Source organism: Podarcis erhardii, assembly GCF_964252035.2.
Source record: "Podarcis erhardii genome assembly, chromosome: 9".
Lineage (NCBI taxonomy): Eukaryota > Metazoa > Chordata > Lepidosauria > Squamata > Lacertidae > Podarcis > Podarcis erhardii.
In genome coordinates this window covers 51,872,724-51,892,864 of record NC_138512.1, presented here as the reverse complement: position 1 = coordinate 51,892,864, position 20,141 = coordinate 51,872,724, and the positions used below count along the sequence as shown (strand labels likewise).

Below are 20,141 nucleotides of genomic sequence, written 5' to 3'. Positions count from 1 at the left end.
GTAATTGGTATGACTGAAATCTAATTCACAAGTAAACACTTGAAGGATTACAGCCCCCAAATTTGTATCTAATTTTAACTTAAATATTTCATTACTAAGAAATATATAACACATAATAGCTCAAAACTCTATTACATTTAAGGTATTTGAATCACAAAAGTTTGAATTAAGGTAAAGTTGTCTAATTTACAAAACACACACAAAATACTCAGAAATGCAACTTATTGAATCCAGACAATTTTTCTGCCATGTAAATGCTCCTAGGTTTCAGTCTGCAATCCTATACTCACTTACCTGGGAGTAAGTCCCAATGAGACTTAATTCTAAGCCATTTATTCTAAAATGTTTCAAAAAGCAGATGTTGGAACTATTTTTTAGAAAAATAAATGAAAACAAAAAGGGTTATGTTCCACAAACATGTTAATTTTAATCAAACTGATTTCTGTGGAAATGCAAAAAATAAAACAGTTATAAAATGCAGTTTTGCCTAACCTTCACTTGTGTATTGCATCAACAAATTGACCTTCAGAGTATAAGCTACTAGGTACAATCCAAAATTGAAAATAAAAAGACATAAATTGAATTGTGTTCAATCAAAATTGAGTTGATTATATACTCTGGACTTTGCCCAGTGTATAAGGGCAAGTAATTGTTGTGTTATTGTTATAAGTTAAAGAAGAAAGGAATCTACCAACCCCAAACACTTTAAGCATTACTAGATTATTTTACTCCTAATACTTATACAAAATGATTGATCCTATTATTTGTAAAAGCCTCCATTTGTAAAAGCTTCCATTTTCAGGATGCTAGTAGCTGAAATAGATTTTCAGATATAAAAGTTTTACAAATTTATTAATTAATGATGCTCAAAATGCATTGGAATGGATGAGAAGGAACATATAATCTAATATTTAAATTTTATGTACAGGAATATAATGTCTGACAATTTTGTACATGAAATACATACAGTATTTAAACATTTAAAATTTACGAGATAGGAATTTACATTAGCAATAAAACTGACTTCTGCGTAGTCCAGTTAATACTTAGTTTAGATCTGTGTTTTAAGAGGGGGAAGATATTTTAATAGTTTACAATCATGGAAACATAGACATTTCAAACAAGACTTTATAAAATAATTTACATGACCCTATAGCCTACTAAGAGATAGAGGTTGTGTGGGAGTTTTGTTTCTGTGTCTGTGCATAAGAATAAGGTAACTGAATGACTTTTCTTAGCCTTTGAAGTAATAAAATAATTTAGAAGCACTTCATGCAATATGGAAGCGAAAAAGGCAGTTCCATCAATATTTCCTGCTACTTTCATTATCTACTGAGCACTGAACTTGGACCACCAGACGCATGATAATGCAACTGTCCGATACCAGCAAAGAGCACCAGCCTCAGTCCCTTCATCTGCTCTTGTAAACATAAATATAGATGTTAATATCTTCTCTATATAGTACCAATACAGTTCACAACTCCTCTGCTGTGTAAGTAGTCAGTCCATATGCTTAATGTTCTGCTCATTTCAACATGAGAAGTGCCACTAACAGAATTTCCTTGTTTTCACAATTTTACTTTGATACTTGACAGAGTGCCCTCCATGTCCTATGACATAAACATCCAGAAGGTAGGATTTGCCAGGCTGTAGACCTTTAATTGTCTCTGTGGTAACTGCTTTTTGTAAGTTTTGGCTGTGGAAATATTTACAGAGGACTTTTTCTGATTTCTTCCTCAAGTCTGGCCCCAGGCACTGATTTTGTTCTCTTTTCTTTTGTTCCTCATTATAGTTGTCATCCACTTCCTTTCTGTATATGCAAAATTTGTTCCTTTCCTGTGTACCTAGCCATGCAACTGTAACTGAAGAACACGTGCGAAGTTTATCAAAGGCTTTAATTCGTGTGTCCTCAGGAAGAGATGGAAATGACTGTTTATTAGGCCTTGTAGTAGCCAAAATCTTCAGCATGGAAGCACCTCTTTTATTTCCTTTCAGTCGAATGAGGTATTTAGCTTTTGGCTTTCCTCTAAGTTGGAACTGACGGACACCTTCAACATTTTGAGACAACAGAAGTTTACCATCTCTTCTGACTTGGATCTGTACGGCATCGAGGCATGAATGGACAAAAAATGTAACCTTTTGGTGTGATGAAACAGGAGCAAACCGCAAAAATTTAGAGCCTTTTCTCTTGACAAACACGTCTGTAACTTTCCCATCTTTGAGATCAACTGTTTTCTGTTTAGCCTCTTCTTTGGTTCTTTCGAAAGTGCCAACATAGGCAGTACTCATATTGGTGTTGACATTCACAGCAAATATGTCAAAGTAGTACTGTGTATCAGGTTTCAGGTCAGACACAGTAAAGATGTTCTTGTTCCCAATGCATATCTTTTCAAGGTCAACTCTAGGCTTTGAATAGACCTGTCGCCCAAACTTTGATGATGACTTTAAGAAGCTACGCTCTTTCCCAGAATTACTGTTGGATGAAAACCCAAAATGGGCAAAGTCAAAGGGGCTGAAGTCCAGACCAGGTTTGGGAGCTCTCATAAAGGCGTCATCAGCACTCTGCTTAGCTTCAACAGCACAGAGGCTTTTGAAATTGTGCTCTTTATTAATGACCACACAATATTGCATAGGTTGTTTCAGTAACGAAGCTGTAGGGCTTGGTTTCCATGCCAAAGTGACAGTTGTGCGGCCAAGAGAAGTGACATCAACTCTTGGGTCATAAGGTAGTTCAGGATATGGTTGATCTGATTCTGGAGTTGTTGTGGCGTACACTTTAAAGTGTGTGTCTTTCTCTGTTGACAGCAGTTCCAGCTGGTACAACCCAGAAGGTGAACTGGAGGACACAAAATACTCAACATCATTTCCTCTGTAGGAGAACAGCTCTGTACCTTCTTCATTGAGAATCTGTTGTTTCTGCTGTTCAAGTGGCTCAGGTTCACCTAGAAGACACAAAAAAGGGATTTTTTTAAGAAAGGTGGTCTCAGAGGAAACAAATATATATGTTTAAGTACTAAAATAAATGATTGCTTGGTTGAAACTTAATCACGAAACAATATGGTTTATGGTTTGCAATCCATTCAACTTTTGAATAAGTAACACTGCAATTTTATTGCTATATTGCATTCATATATAGAAGAATAAATTACTATATTCTGCTGCTTTAGTAAGAAGATTTAAGGGCATTTAAGACTAAACTTTCCTTTATTGAAGCTTAGTTCTATGCTGGATTCATATTTAACCATCACATAACGTATGTGAGAAAGAGAATTAGAGAGGCAATGTGATAATCTTAATGCATTATTTTGCTATTACAAGCCCTGTTCATATAAGCAACCATTCTATGTAGCAGAGTCTAATTTATCAAACTAATTCTAGCACACAACTGGTCAGGATTCCTTTAAGACAGTCACACTGATACATATCTGTCATAAAAACTAGAATTTTATCTGAAATTTACCTGAGCCATCTCCACTAGACTCTTCTGGAAGCTCCTGCAAACTCAGCTTCCATTCCAACGGAGCATCACAAGGTGTTACTGTAACTGCTAAGGGTGTGTTATCTTCTTCAACTACAAAAAAAAACCTAGGGAAAGATTAACAAATCCATTAAATTTTTCACAGTGTACTTTCAGTACCTTCCAATCAAAATAAATGGATGTATATTTCACATCCTTTCATAAAGACAATCAATTAGCAAACCCTGGCATTTCATAGTTTCCTTAGAGCTTTTATTTAAAGTTTATGTGACATATCTAAGTGGGGTTGGTGAGGTTTTGGATTGTATTGTCAGCAGTATACTGATGACACATGGTTCTATTTCTCCTCTACATCTGCAGTTATGGCAGTGGATGTGCTGGACTGGTGTCTGGCCTCGATAATGGCCTGGATGAGAGTCAATAAACTGAAACTCCATCCATGTAAGACTCAGCCACTGTTAGTGGGTGGTTCCCTAGACTGGATGAATGGGAGACTGCTGGTTCTTGAGGGGATTATGTTCCCTCTAAAGGAGCAGGTACGTAGCTTGGGGGTGCTCCTGGACCCATTTCTGTTGCTGGAGGCCCAGGTGGCCTTGGTGGTGCCAAGCGCCTTCTGTCAGCTTCGGCTGGTGGCCCAACTATAGCCCTATCTGGACATAGATAGCCTAACTTCTGTGGCCTATGTTCTGGTAACTTCTAGGTTAGATTACTGCAATCCTATACGCGTGGGACTGCCTCTGAAGATGGTTTAGAACCTTCTGCTGCTGCAAAATTTGACAGCCAGGTTGCTCACTGGGGCAAGCCAAGTTGAGTATATAACATTGATCCTGGCCCAACTGCACTGGTTTCCAATTAGTTTCCAGACCCAATTCAAAGCTGGTGCTGACCTATAAAGCCTTAGCTGGCCCAGGACCTCAGTACCTTAATGACCACCTCTCCCCAACCGAACCAACCTAAACCCTGCGCTTGTCACTCAAGGTCCTCCTTTGGGCCTAATTCTCAAGAAAAGGCTGTTTCTAGGGTGGATCCCCATCTGTTGAATGCCCAGTACTATCATTACATGTCTTTAGGCACCAGGAAAAAACATTCCTGTTTACCCAGGCCTTTTGCCATTAAACAATGACCTTTTAAAAGTGGGGTGAATGTTATAAGGATTTTTTGTGTAATTGTTTTATTGTGGTTTTTTAAAAAAAATGTGATGTAAATAATCTTTTTAATGTTGTACACTGGGTTATTTGGATAAAGCGCATTTTTTAAATTGAATAAATGTGAATAAAGAAATACACATCTGGCCATACATCCATTTCCTTAGTAGGAATTCTCTAGCTATATACACCTCTGACTGAGCAACTTGATATTTTCATATATCATAGTAAGCATTTATCAGTATTTTGCGTTCTTCTGAAGACAACATTTCAGATTAGCAGAACCTAGTGGTATATTCATCAATAATATATTTTACTACCAAGCCAGGTTCAAAGTTGTTATATCAATTTACAAAGTCCTGAACAACTTAGGTCCAGGCACTTCAGGGGTTCCCTGAACCCATAGATCCCAACATGATCACTGAGATCATCTGCAGGAGCATCACTGGTCATTCCCCAAGCTGGTGAGGCTCATTTGACATTTCGTGTCATCAGCCCAGTCCTGTGGAATAATCTGTCAATAAAGATTCAGCAGGTGCCCTCTGTTTCAACTTTTAAGCACCTGCTGAAAACTTCTATTCCGCCAAGCCTGCACACAGGCAATTGAGAATACAATTAACCACAATGGTTAATTGATGCCTGCTTTTAACTTTCTATGTTTTATTGCATGTTTTATGTAGTATTGCTATAAACCACGTCAATATTCTTCTCATTATGATATAGTGGTTTATAAATATTTAAATAAATAAATAAGAAGGCCTGGAAAGGAAAAGGTCATTTCAACAGGGATATTAGAATATTGGAAAGAAACATTTGTTTAAAAAGATATTTTCCTTCAAAACTCAACACTTACTAATGGGAATATGATTACATCTTTTGCTAGTCATTGAAATATTTGTACTTAATAGCACCTTAATAGCACCAATGTCCTTTACAATAATATTAAAACGAGATATTGCTCATATTGTGACTCTGTTTTAAAACATATGTCTTTCTCCACCTTATTCTTTTGAAATTTAACCACAATTTCATTTCTAAATAGAGAACTAATTTTTCTATTCTCCATACATGAACCCAAATTAAATTTAATTACAAATCCATATATCAGCTCCACCTGTAACTTCTGTCTCTCTCTGAAAATTTCATTAACCCAAATACCTTTTGGGTGTTTCTCTGAAGAGATAGCTGCTGATTTCAGCTCCATCTGGGAGAACTGATGTATCGTGGAAAAATGTTTTGTCCTGGATCTGCATCTGAAAAAGCTCTTCATCTCTGGTTGGCAGCTTCTGTGTCCAGGAGCTAAATGGTAGCAGCAGGAGAAGGTAGGACATGGAACAGTGCAGCAAGAGCATCCTAAAGCAAAATAAAAGGGATGCATTGTAAATGACAGGACTAGTAAATATAGTTGTTGCTGTAAAAAAAGGGGGGAAAGGTGTTATCTCTTATGCCATAATTCAATTATGTTTGGTATTTGTCTAAGTGATCCATCAAGTCAATAGTCTTTACTTGAAACTCATGTTGTTGTCGTCGTATGATTGAATGAATAAAGCATTTTAAAATTTCCTGCTAGTGGTTTTTCCAGCTGAGACATCTAAGGTTTAGGTTCTTAAGGAAAAGGGCTATAGAGGGGACTGCTTTGCCAGCGCCACCCGTTCCCACTGACAAGTTTCAGTTACTTTCTCCTGCTAGCCAGTTTTCAAGTGGAGCTGTTCAGCAGAATGGAAAGACAAACTCATTTGTTACTCATTTCTGTAACAATATTACAGAAGATCAGAAGACGGCTAGTCTGTTGTCTATTGAGTCTTGTAATTAAACTCTATAGGAAGGCGAGAGGGAGGGAGGGAGGGAGGGAGGGAGGGAGAGAGAGAGAGAGAGAGAGAGAGAGAGAGAGAGAGAGAGAGAGAACATGTAGCTTAATTTGTACTTCATTTGCTTTGTTACTATAAAAGAAGGAGTGGTTTACAACGTTCTGGTACTCTACAGTGTGTCCTCATTACAAAGTCTTTTTCCTTTGATCGTATTTCACGAAGTGTGTATTTTTCTTTCCTCAGTCACTGAATTATTCTGTATAGAACAATGATCACCGCAGGACTAGGAGCAGCAGTGTAATGTAATCTATTTTTGCTTTCTTTCAGCTATATAAACACTCATCTCTTTCTTAGAGTATCAGAAGTATCTTCTTTCCCAAGATCAGGGTTGTATGTGGTGGACATTAGGGAGTTGATTTGCCATTGGTGCTAATAATGGAGGACCAACCCCGCCATGTCTCATGTTACAGAATTCCAGTAGAATCCCCTTATTCAATTGGACTTTCTCTGATGTAGGAAGGATTGCTGCCTCAGACATCTGTTCATAGATAATCAGCGTACTGTTTATAAGCCCAAAATAGGTTCAAGGTGTCTGAAGGATTGCTTGTTTACATATCAGTGAATGTCTACATATCAAGATACTTGGAGAAGGTTGTGTTCTATGTCCCACTATTAACTGAAAATAGGCTGATGGGTACACAGGACAGTGGCTTCTGGGTGGTGTTACTTACATGTAGATCCAGTGTGGTGTAGTGGTTCAAATGTTGGAGTAGGACCTGGAAGGCCAGAGTTCAAATCTCCACCCAGCCATGAAGTCCACTAGGTGACCTTGGGCCAGTGGCTATCTCTCAGCTTAACCTACCACACAGGGTTGTTGTGATGCAGAGGGGGAGAAAATGTATGCCACTTTCAGCTCCTTGGAGGAAAAGTGGGATATACTGTACAGTATATGCAATAATAAAACAAATGAAATCCTGATACAGTAACAGCAACACAGTTGAAAATAAAGAACTAAAGGAAATTTGAGCATAGAGATCACAAGTCAAAATATTTGATAATTTGATTTACAAAATTCATTGAAATATGTTTTAAGTATCATTTAGGATAAATTATGATTAAAACAAGATACTTTGTTCATTAATTTTTCAGTCAGAATTTGTCTATGAATTAATCAGAATTATAGCAAATTCTCTGGTGTTCTGAATGCTTATGATGATAGTGTCCTTTCAATGAACCACTATAAGATCTTAATAATGGATATTCTGAGTCCTGGATTCCAGTGCAATTTTGTTTTAAAAATAAAGGTTACTGTATAGGGTTCTCCATATTAAGCTTTGTTTCTCAATTTTGTTTTTTAACCAGATCACCCACTTTATAGGCAGGCGTTTGGATCAAATTAACAACTATAAATTAAGTAGGTAGGATCTTGTTTTAATTTACTATAGCTAATTATCAGGTTATTCCTTCAGACAATAATAGCATAAGTCTTATATTAAGTCCAGTCTTGTCTGCTTATTTAGGCATAACACACAAGAAGTCACTTGGGATTTTGTTGAGTAAGTAAGCATACACCATAGAGTGTTTATTAGGTTCTTCACTTTCTCTCACTAACATTACACATGTAAACCTGTGTATTAGTGAGTAGCCATCAGATAGAACACATTTTAAGAGTTTCCACTTTAAAGCATTACCCCCCTTTTTTTGCTGATCCCTAATTCAAAATTGCTCACTCCAATACAAAAATATTCATTATTTGATTCTAAAGTCCAGTCCACTGTTGTTACACAATTCTTTCATGCTGAATTTCTTTTATTTATTTTTACAGCCCTTAATAACTTGCTGGCATGTGCATTCCACCTAACTTTTTAAAAGAAAGTTCCTGGTTTGCAGGAAAACCAAGCTCTGAAACTTAGCTCCTGGTGTGAGAATTGGCACTTGGTCCATCATTGCAAAAAAAATTGGTGGGACAGGTTTGGCCTTTTGTTTTAATTCCAATTAATCTCAGCTCTTCTTTCTTTTGAAAGCTAATGCTTAGCCCTGAAAGTTGGAAGACAACTAGGAAAATATTACCGTAGAGTCTGCTTTTTGTTGTTTCTGCCTAAGCTGAAAACAAGCATGATGTTGGAGATCCTTGATCGAAACTCCCATGCGTGTCTGTGAAGGTTTAAAGCAGCTGCGGTTGTGATGGTGGTTAGGGCTCAGTAATCAAATTATTTTATGCAAATGTATTTAATTAAAACATTTATACCATTCTTCTTCCACACTCACTGCACTGCAGTTCACAAGATTTAAAAGCAATACAACCACATACACTTAAAACCATATATAAAATATGAGACCAAGTGGGAGAAACAGTAGAGGATTGTGAACAAAATCCACAGCTCCCAGCTATCACATCCCTTTCTTTTAGTCACATTATGGGGCCCTCAACAGCCTTCTTCAAAAAAAATATTCAGTGGATTCTGCAAAAAAGTAAGGGGCCTGGTGCTCTTGGACCCTGTAATTCAGCAGCATCAGAGGGAGAGAAGAGAGGTAATGACACAAAGGCTCATTCATGTAACACCGAACCATATTTTATTGTTAAAGTACAGACTGGGAGACATACACAGCCTTTGAGTCCTCCAGAATGGGGATGCTAGAATAACAAAACCATTACAGGGAATAAAATTCCCCTCTTGTACCAAGAAAGCAAAGGTAAAAGTAAAAGGTAAAGGACCCAATGAGGCAGCTTACTGAAGCTTTGTTTTCGCTTTTCCTTCTATGTGTGCCAAGATTTGTATTTGTTATTTTGCTGGATACAAGCCCTTACCTTGGCTGGCACCTTGCATTGGTCTCCAGTAAAGATGTGAGGTCTCCTTGACTATGCTCAGTAGTGAGACTTAGGCACTGGGAAGAACCTTATGAAAATAAGAGCTCTTTGACAGTTGACCAGACTTCCATGAGCAGTGGTGGAGGTTTTAAAGCAGAGGTTGGGTAGCCATCTGCCAAGTATGATCCAACTGAGATTTCTGCATCACAGGGGATTGGATTAGATTACCCCTGAGGACCCTTCCAAGGCTACAATTCTATGATTCTGTGATTTTGTAATCCTGGCAGCTTTAAAGTGAATTTATTTTGCCGTGGGTCTGGCAACCATATCTGTTGACAGGTAACAATATCCCGATTCAAGAGCACCAGTCACAAACTGACGACAGTGCCTCGTTCTCATTCTTGTACATATAATGATGATATCCTCACAGATATCCTCATCTGCCCCAGCTGCCAGTTGCCTACCTGATTTCAGTGTGGTCTATGCTAGGAACAAAGAAAGCTGCTTATACTGACTCAGACCACTGGTCCATCTATGTCAGAATCCTCTGCACCTACTACCAGCAGCTGGCCATGATTTAAGGACCAGGGCCTCTTCTGGCCCTACCTGGAGATACCAGGGACTAAACCTGGGATGTTCTGCATACAAATCATAATCGCTAAATAACATTTCACTCTTTTCTAGATGTTCAGCTTGTTTCATCATTAGAAATTTTAAATCTGCAGGGGGAGTAAAGAATTTGTTGGAACGTCACCACTGACTTGAAAGACTTGCACATTGTTGATCCTGACTAAGTGAGAGCCAAAACAAACAGTCCAAAGTGAAAGAACAAACATCTATCTTATTTTTTTAGGATTACAAAAGTGCCCTCTAATGGCCTTTTCTCTCTCTTTCTCACCCCGCCCCCACAAACTATTGCTTTCTGGTCATTGTCTGTATAATAGTACAGTATAAATCTGAGCATGAATTTGAATGTTTGGTCACACTCTGTGGTTCTGGTCTATAGGTTTTGGACAAATAGAACTGTAAGAAAAAACTGAGTAGAAAACAAAGCACATTCTCTTGATACTGGCTAGGTCAGGCTGCAAATTTCCTACTAATGTCTGAAAGAAAGAAATCCCATGGCCACCTTTGAAAAATTCTCATTGCAATCTGCCTCATTTACACCAAAGGACCAAAAGAAAAATGTAAAGAAAGCAGAAGAAAGCCACAAAAGTTTTACTTGACAATCTAGACAGAATACACACAGAAGCACACCCCTACCAGATGTAGCTCTTTCATAAGTACAGAGTAATGTATTGCATTTATGTTTTGCATGCTACTAAGCATAGCTACATAGAAAACATAAACACACAGCAACCATTCACAGAAAATAGCGGCTAACTTCCTACTTATAACTTTCTTATACCACACAAAGTGAATATGAACCCACAGGGACTGCTACTTCTAGGCTTGCAATAGCAACTCTTGCTTATAAATCACCATCAGCAATCCAAAATTAGGAGCAAGCATGTTTGACTATAGCAGAAAAGACAATGATGCCATACCAGCAATCTTGGGTTTCTTGAATTATTGTATTTACAATACAGTGGTACCTCGGGTTACATATGCTTCAGGTTACAGACTCCACTAACCCAGAAATATTACCTCGGGTTAAGAATTTTGCTTCAGGATGAGAACAGAAATCTCGTGCAGCAGCGGCGCAGCGGCGGTGCAGCGACAGCAGGAGGCCCCATTAGCTAAAGTGGTGCTTCAGGTTGAGAACAGTTTCAGGTTAAGAACAGACCTCCAGAACGAATCTAGTTCTTAACCCGAGGTACCACTGTATGTCCAAGCTGCATTTTAGGGTAAACATGCTCACAAGGCAGCTTCTGTACAATATTAAAATACATGAAATCAAATAACAGCAGTACAAGAATCATCATACCAAGGCAGGAGATAAAAGCCTAATATTAATACCAGAATAACACAGTTTAAAACCAACAAAGCCTTAAAGACCTTATAGCTGGTGATGATTACAGCATCTTTAAGCCATCTATTAATGAAGCCAGGTTTCATAACTGAGTACCAGAAAAGACAACTCTGAAGCCTAATGTTTTTGAGATGTGTGTAAAGCAAGTAGGGTCATTTGGTAGTAAACTGATGAGTGATGATCACTAGTACATATTTTTAAAATGTGCAGCTGAAAATATCCAGTGTTTTCTTTTATAGCATCTATTTACTGAAAACACAGTTTTAGTACTTTATACTTCAAACATTGTCCACAAAGCATTCCCAGTTATATATTAGTAGGTGGAAGCACTAAAGCAACAACTGCTTGCACTATATTTTCACAAAACACAAATCCACTACTTTTTAAAGATAACAGTTGCATCAGCCATTTTGTTCCTGAAAGAATCACGATACACACCACCTTCCAAAATTCCATAAGAAGCAGTCACCAGTGGATATGTTGCAATCCAAACCCAAGGAAACAATTCACTTTTATTTTCTGTCAATTTTTAGGTCCCTGAAACCTGTAAAAGATCTACTACAACAGCAGCAAAAGGTCTGGATTTACTTGAAGCAAATACATCTGGAATAAATAAAACTAAATGTTTAATTACAGAGAGTTGAAAGTGCATGATTGTAATTTAGTGAGGTTAATTTCAAAGAATGGCCTGCCACAGGCATTTGTATGTTGTATTTCTATAACTGGGTGGAGGGGTGTGTGCAATTTTGTATCCCTCAAATCTTATTTTTAAAATCAAAAGCATTGACTTTTATTTGAGTTACTCAGTCCCCCATTTGATAATAAATCTGCAGGATACTATTTAACTTTTGACTGTAGTCTTGAAGAAATCAAAGGGGATCATGTGAAGGTGGCAAATAATTGTTCAGACTAGACTTTAGGGACTAGGTTTTTTTTTTTTTCACGCATAATTTTTATTGTTTTTTAAATCATAACAAACAAGAAAATAAAACAGTTTACACCTTGTTGTCTCAGATTTCTTTCTATAAGACTTCCTTCAGCTTCCCCTGAAATCATCCATACCCTAATTTAACAAATTCACACAAATCCTAGCTTATATTGACATTATTTTCTCTTTCCTTCTTTTTCTCTTTAGACAATATTCCAACCTTTTCACAGAGCTTTTTTAAACCCAACTAGCGTTATCTGACCTTCACTTATATTTTCCAGATATTCCACAAATTTCCCCCAGTCCTCAATGAACCTTTGATCTCTTAAATATCTAATTTTCCCCGTCAATCTGTCCATCTCCGCGTATTCTAGTAGTTTTGCTCTCCATTCCTCAAGCGTCGGTATGTTCTGTTGTTTCCAATTTTGAGCCAATAGGACCCTTGCGGCCGTTGTTGCATATTGAAAGAATTTACTGTCATTGTTCTTTATATCACTTCCTGCTAGGCCTAACAGAAAAGCCTCCGGCTTTTTCCCAAAGTTATATCTTAATATACTTTTCATTTCATTATATACACTTTCCCAAAAGCCTTTGACCTTTCTGCAGTCCCACCACATGTGGAAGAAGGATCCCTCTTTTTCCTTGCATTTCCAGCATTTATTGCAAGTTTTATATATTTTTGCTAATTTTGCAGGTGTTATATACCAACGGTAAAACATCTTCATGAGGTTCTCTTTTAACGTTATGCAAGCTGTAAATTTAAGGTTTTTTTTCCAGAGTTTCTCCCATTCTTCATAGTATATATTATGGCCGATGTCTTTAGGGACTAGGTTTTATTCCATTAAGCAACCTCTGGCTTGACAGTCTTAAACTTAATGACTTTATCTGTACAGATGCAAACTTAGACATCACTACTATAATTTAAAAGAAATACAGTTCATCTCACCATAGAGAACAAGTGTCACTTGTGTGTCTGCTTAGTCTGCTGTTCAGGTACTCACTGTTGATGGGCAAAGTAAGGTGATTAAGGCTAATCTGAGATTAAGCCCCATTAACGTCAGTGGGACTTACTTCTTATTACATATGCATAGGATTTCTTCATAAATTTGATTTAATTTTGTGTATATATTAGAACACAGGGAAGAAAGAAAGAAATTGACTTTTGAAAAAAGTTTGACCATGTGTATAAATTATTATTACATCAAACAATACAGTATAACTTTCACTTTGCCCAGGACACACCAGGGACTTCTGACTCCTCACCCAGATGTGAAACATCCTTATATGTGGTGGTTGTATTTTTTTTATTAACCAAAAAAAAGTATATAATGTCTGCCCTTCCATCTGCCACTTGTATCCTACAGAGGTGTTTGGCATGCCAACTCTAATTACTTAACTTGGTGTTCCAAAGCATTTCCAGGTCTGCACTGGAAACATGTCGTGAGCATAAGTGCTGCATTACACACACACACACACACACACACACACACACTAACAGCAAACAACTAGCTCAATTTTAAAGAGAGTTAAATTCATCCATGTGCCAAAGGAAAAAAAGGATTTTTAAAATTCAAGACTTCAGTTGACTTCAGTGCCATGTAAGCAATAAAAATGTTCTACAGCTAGTTGGTGAACCTGTGGCCTCCAGATGTTGCTGAACTTCCAATCAGAACATCCCTGATGACTGGCCATGGTGTTCCAACATCTGGAGTGCCACAGGTTAGTCTGCCTATAGTACATACACTGTGCTTTGCACAACTTAACCTCCATTTACCCTACACTTTATTTGGTTGTTTATTCCCAACCTTGTTCCTCAGTGGGGTCAGGGGCAATAACAAAGCTGGAGCCAAAAGTACACATGATTTTAAATTTGAAACTAAATGTTGACAGCCAGCCTCTTATGTTGAATCAAAAGTAAAACCAGAAAATTAATTATTCAAGCCTGTTTCTGATTTTATGTTGTGTTATTTTTATGGGATTGCTTTGTTTTTAATTGTAAGCTGCCTTGAATGAAGCTAACATATTGGAGAGGCAAGGTATAAACTTTTGAACTAAATAAATCAGAACATTGGTTCTGAAGGCCAGCACTACTGCGGTGATAAACTCTACATTGCTCATTAATTCTTTTCACTGAAATCCAACTTGTTTCAAATTTATTCATGTATTTATTAACTAAATGTATATAGCCAACCCACAATATAAGTGGCCCACAAAACAAATACAGTGGTGCCTCGGGTTACGTACTTAATTCGTTCGGGAGGTCCGTTCTTACCTGAAATTGTTCTTAACCTGAAGCACCACTTTAGCTAATGGGGCCTGCTGCTGCCGCCGCGCCGCCGGAGCCCAATTTCTGTTCTTATCCTGAAGCAAAGTTCTTAGCCTGAAGCACTATTTCTGGGTTAGCGGAGTGTGTAACCTGAAGCTTATGTAACCTGAAGCGTATGTAACCTGAGGTACCACTGTATAAAAATTAAAATACGACAGAAAATGATTGAAATCATTTGACATTAAAAACACAACTGAAACGCATTTTTTAAACTAAGAGGACCATATCCTCTTAAATAACACAAGTTATTTAAAAGGCCTGGATAAACAAGGAAATCTTCACTTGGGACTGAAAAGGCCAGAAAGATGGTGTCAGGTGAACCTCCTTTAGAAGGATGCTCCATAACTGGGGCCCTGTCTCCAGTGGTTGCCCCATACCCCTCAACTGTCCCGCTTTGAGTGGGGCATCCTGGAATTAAAGAAGCCATGCTGGCTTCTGAATGCATCCCAGGCACAGCCTCCAAAGACACCAGTTTTGTGGGTCATGCTCTCAAGTGGCTTCCATGAGACTGCAGCCCCCAAAAGACACATGTCCCAATTTTCCTCTGTGGCATGTTGGAGGGTATGTTACTCATCTCATGTTGTTTGGCAAGGGCACTTGGAGCAAGGATTCAGACCAGCTCAAGGTAGGGTGCAATGAAGAGTACGGTATCAGTGCAGAGCTCAGGGATGTATCCAACTAAGTTCCTTCAGAGTAGACCCATTGAAATTAATATAGCTTAGTCATGCTCATTTGTTTTGGTGGGTCTGCTCTGAGTCGGGCTAGCATTGAATATAATGCAATTCCCCTCCCCCCCCCAAAATAAATAAATTCCTGGATTGACATATTATAAATGTGGATGGGTTATATTTATGTGCTACACTGTGCAATAAAATAACTGAAATTTAAGGAGTAACAATGGACCCTTTGACAATTTTAGAATCTTAATATGTTCAAATACAGTATGGGTTAAACAGGACTTATTTTACAGTTTATTTCAGAACATGTTTTCTCCTTTTGTTGAACATATTATTGCAACAACGGAAATCACATCAGCATTTCAAAGAAATATTGTAAAATAAAATACCTTAACAATTGGATTTATTTTTCTAATCCATCCATAAGTAATACCATGGGGACCTGTGCTATAGCTACTAAGAAGTTTTGTTAAGACCACTTCTGGGAACACTCAGTTTAGTTATACTGAACAAGCCAAAGGTCAAAGAAAACACCATCTGATCATCTTGAAAAGGAATAGTTAGGTTCTGAAAGGCTTTCCCCCTTTTCTTTTGATGGCAATGTGTGTTGCGTTTTCAGTTTTAGCACTATATTAGAGCACCCAATTTACCTCACTAGCCAGGTGGCACAGGTGCATTTTATCTCAAAGTAGATTTAACGGCCAGTCTTTTTATTTAAACTTAGATTTGTCTCATTCATTTAATAAGTGGTGTGTGTGCCTCTGGATGATCCAGTTTCAAGAGCAGAGCGGGGATATGGGTAATGATTTCTAAACCCTCTCTCGCCAACCACTCATTTCGCTGAAGCCACTCTTCACAAGTCTTGTCCCATCAGAGTAACTTCCAGGATTGGGCCTCTGTTGAAGGAAAAGTGAATGACATGAGGTACTCTGGGGAAGTGATATGTGAGTTGGGGAAAGGATCCAGTACCCCTCACCCTTTCCATCTCCTGTCTTCTACATGACCGTGTAGTTTAAACATGCAGAGCTGCCACCATCTAGGTTTGATCCTATCTTAAATGACACAGATTCAGCATTATTTTCATGTTAGAAGCACTTAAAAGAATTTACAATTTAAATATGAACAAGAAACACATTGTGGCTAAAGCTATACTTTTTGGTCTTTTCAGTTACTTTGATTACCACCAGCCTCTTATCTTACTTCAACTGATCTGTTTACACAATCAATTCTGTAAACAAACTGAGTTTGTTTACCCAATTAAAGGGGTTAATCAAAGGCTGAAGTAAGATGGAAATGAGCCCTTGGATAAGCAGCTACAAAGGCACTGAAAAAGTAACAGTGGTTGATTTTTTTAGCTGCCTACTTGTGTGTAGGTATTGCATCAGAATGCAAGGATGGATCTGGGGCACATTTTATTTAAAAAAAATATGGCTGAAATAGGCAGAGGGAAAAACAACAACTAAATAATATCTCGGTGATTGCCTGCTAGCATATGATCAGGAACTCAACTATGGATGTTTTGCTGCTAAATTCTAGCACATTTTAAAAGAGTTCCTCTGTTTTCTATATAGTTTCTCAAACATTTTATTTAATCTCCCAGAAATGAAGAAGCAGAAAGATTACAAATTTTTTCCTTCATGGTTCCTACTAATAAAAGGAGTTTCAACATAACTGACTTAAAATCTCATTTTCCCTTGAGTTCTCTTTAGGTTACAGACAGACAAATCTTACAGCTTCCATTTTTGTCCTCCAGAAAGGAAAGCACATGTGAAAAAGTTTCATAAATATGAAAAATTAAAAGTAGATTTTGCAGAAAAGATATGTGAACAGAATACTAAATTCCTGCCAGCTACTATTCATTAATTTTCTCTGAAAGTTCTTATAGGATTTTATTACAAAATATTCCCCCTCCTTAGGAGTAATGTAAAATCATGCATCAATTCCCCTATCTGCACACAGCTGGAGACCGAGAAAGAACTTCCCTGCTGAGTACCTAATAAAATGATCAAATACCATAATGTAGCCTGTTATAAGATACCAATGACCACTCCCTATGTTTTGAATGTATTTTACGCTATTGTAATTAATTACAAAAAAATCTGTTGTATGGAATAGAAAAAAGCTACATTTCTTTCTACACAGTAATTTAACTAAAATTTCAGAACAAATAGAACTAGAAGTGATTAAATTGTATTTAAATGGACACGTATAAAACACCAAGAAAACATAAGCAGCTACAGTACATAAAGCCTACAAATAAAACAGCAAAAACATTCAATAGTATTAAACCATAAAACAGCATTTGTCAGCCCAAGGTAAAGGTAAAGGACCCCTGACAGTTAAGTCCAATCGCAAACGACTCTGGGATTGCGGCACTCATCTCGCTTTATGGGCTGAGGGAGCCAGCATTTGTCCACAGACAGCTTCTGGGTCATGTGGCCAGCATGACTAAGCTGCTTCTGGCGAAACCAGAGCAGCACATGGAAATGGTGTTTACCTTCCCGCCGGAGCGGTACCTCTTTATCTACTTGCATTTTGACATGCTTTCAAACTGCTAGGTTGACAGAAGCAGGGACTAAGCAACGGGAGCTCACCCCGTTGCGGTGATTCAAACAACCAACCTTCCGATTGGCAAGTCCTAGGCTCAGTGGTTTAGACCACAGCGCCACCAGTATCCAAAGCCTTGCTAAAAATGAAAGTTTTAACCTGGTGGTTAAAAGTCATTACTGACGATGCCTTTATAGGTCTGTTTGGGGTAGTTGTTTCAATGGACAGGCAACAAGCCCCCAACCCCCATTTACGTGCATTTCCTATGTGTGTGACCACGCATATGCACATTGCACTGAACCCAGATGTAAATTTAAAAATTGCAAAAACAGCCCTAGAAGAGCCCAGGACGGGCAAAAGGTGCCAAAACAGTGCCTAGCAATCCCATGAGCCCTTGCACTGATCATTGAGGCTTGTGGAGAGTTGGATTTTGAGCAACAAGGTTTGGAGGGAATGATAATGGTGGAGTTTAGTAAATGCTGCTGGCTTTTTAAAGGGTTTTTCAAGAGTTTCCATAGTTTTTGGGATGTTTGCAACCTCTATGTAAAGGGGGGGGGGGTTGCCTGTAATTATTTAAAGTTAGTCACATTTATTTCAATGGAACTTGCTTCCAAGGAAATATGCTCTGAATTACAGAATCAATTAGCAACTACATTTCATATTCCAGGGTCAAAGGTCCGGAAGCAAACAATTCTCTAGACCTCACCAAACAAATATGCACGTATCAGATCTGAGTTTCTCCTATCCCAAATCCAACCTCACCAAATCAATGTCAGAGGAATTCCTAAAAGACACATTCAAACAGGACTGGGGAAAATATTGTTACAGTGCAAGATTAAGAAGTGTGCTGGCTGTATTTAGTCTGTATGCTGGCTTACTCAATCAAGTGTGCTGCTTTTATTTATTATATTAGCTCTAACCAAGCATCTCAGATTTCCTTAAATTTCTTCACCCTTTCACATCTTCCCTCATGAGGGTCTTTCAATTACAACACAATTTCTGTATAGGCTAAGTAGGCGGCTTCTGCGTGCAGTGTTTCAACTGCAGTTCTTTCAAGGTATGTACCCTTCTGTTCATTTCTTGCCTGCTGTCTGATACGATGCAAGTCTTCACCTATTTTTTTAAATAATTTTTTATACAGTACGGTTCCTCTGGTAAATATTTGAAAGGGACAGTACATCATAGCTGCCATTATCACATGCAGATTAGGGGTGAAATCCTAACCCTGGGCTTGCTAGGATGGGTTAGATGTGGTAGATCTCTAGCTGAGTTGTAAGTTTTTCTTATAGAGGAGTTTTCTTGTTTTGTATATGTGTGAAATTAGGCCCCCTTTTGCCCCAGTGCACATGACTTTACATTAACATAGAATCATATTTGTCATTTTATTTCCCATTCACTCAGTTTGGAGAGATCCTTCTGGAGCTCTTCACAATCCCTTTTTGTTTTAATCACTGTATAGTCCACTGACGTGGCTACTTCACTACTCACCCCTAACTCTAGAACATTTAGTTGAGAAATACTGGTCCTTGGAGGACTCAATTTTTACACCCCTCAGTTGGGAAAATGGCTTCCTGTTCCTTAATCCATAAAACCACCTGTCTAATCCATTAAACAAACTGCTAAGCTTTACTGAGGGGCTTTCTCAAAAGATTTTTCCAAGGCTAAGTACACAATTATTATTATGTGCATTTGATCAAATGGAAGGTTTTAAAAGTTTAGAAGCAAGCTGGAATTCTGGACAGGAAGCTGTAAGTGGCAACCATGTTATTGTGCTTTTTGATCTAATCTGAGGGCCCTTCTTTGGTGCTCCAGTTTGAGCCAGTCTAAACTTGTTTTGAACTAACCAGGGTATAATTTCACTTCACCTCCATCTTTCATTCTCTAGAACTAACCTAGCTATTAACTCTCTGAGATGTTATGGTTTCTAAACATTTCTTCTAATCATGTACGGAAAACAGTCTTATCTTGACCAAGAAATCATTTTTGCAATGGTTTTTGTTTTTTCAAAAATAATGTGTCTTGGCTATGCATAAAACGGTGTGATTAAGAGCTATCAAAATCAAATGATCAAAGGCTTTATACTTGCTTAGCTGCTTGTTCTCTGTTTATTTGTCCATGGTAGGGGAAAGGTTAGTCCTTTAGCTAGCTACTCGTGAAAAGAAAAAAAAGAGGGCATATAAACAGGCCCATAGGTCAGCGTACCACAGATGAGTGACCATGACAACAATCTGGAAACCTTCAAATCCCCCAAACTTTTTAACGATGACTTTAAGAAAGAAGTACTAAAAGAAAACAATGTTTTGGCAGGGAGGGGGGTAATTAGTTCAAAGTTCAGGATCTTCATGCTTCTGGAGCTGTTGGGGGATTTGGAGGACATATGTAGAGACTAGGAGGTGGGAAGCCTTCTTGAGTTGCTTTCCTGTTCTTCATTATTATTTCCAGATTAAGTGG

General features: G+C 37.9%; 1 protein-coding gene across 2 annotated transcripts in view; it reads right to left on the bottom strand.

The window, feature by feature from the left end:
* Nucleotides 1–402: 402 nt before the first annotated feature.
* Nucleotides 403–20,141, bottom strand: part of NDNF (neuron derived neurotrophic factor) — a 35,864-nt gene continuing 16,125 nt past the window's right edge. For both annotated transcript variants that reach the window (XM_081876911.1, XM_081876910.1), the window contains exons 2-4: nt 5,782–5,976; nt 3,461–3,585; nt 403–2,942 (exon numbers count right to left, since the gene is read on the bottom strand). In XM_081876911.1, coding sequence (XP_081733037.1) covers nt 1,549–2,942; nt 3,461–3,585; nt 5,782–5,975 — 1,713 coding nt within the window. In that variant the 5' untranslated portion in view covers nt 5,976 and the 3' untranslated portion in view covers nt 403–1,548. The remainder of the gene's footprint in view (nt 2,943–3,460; nt 3,586–5,781; nt 5,977–20,141) is intronic.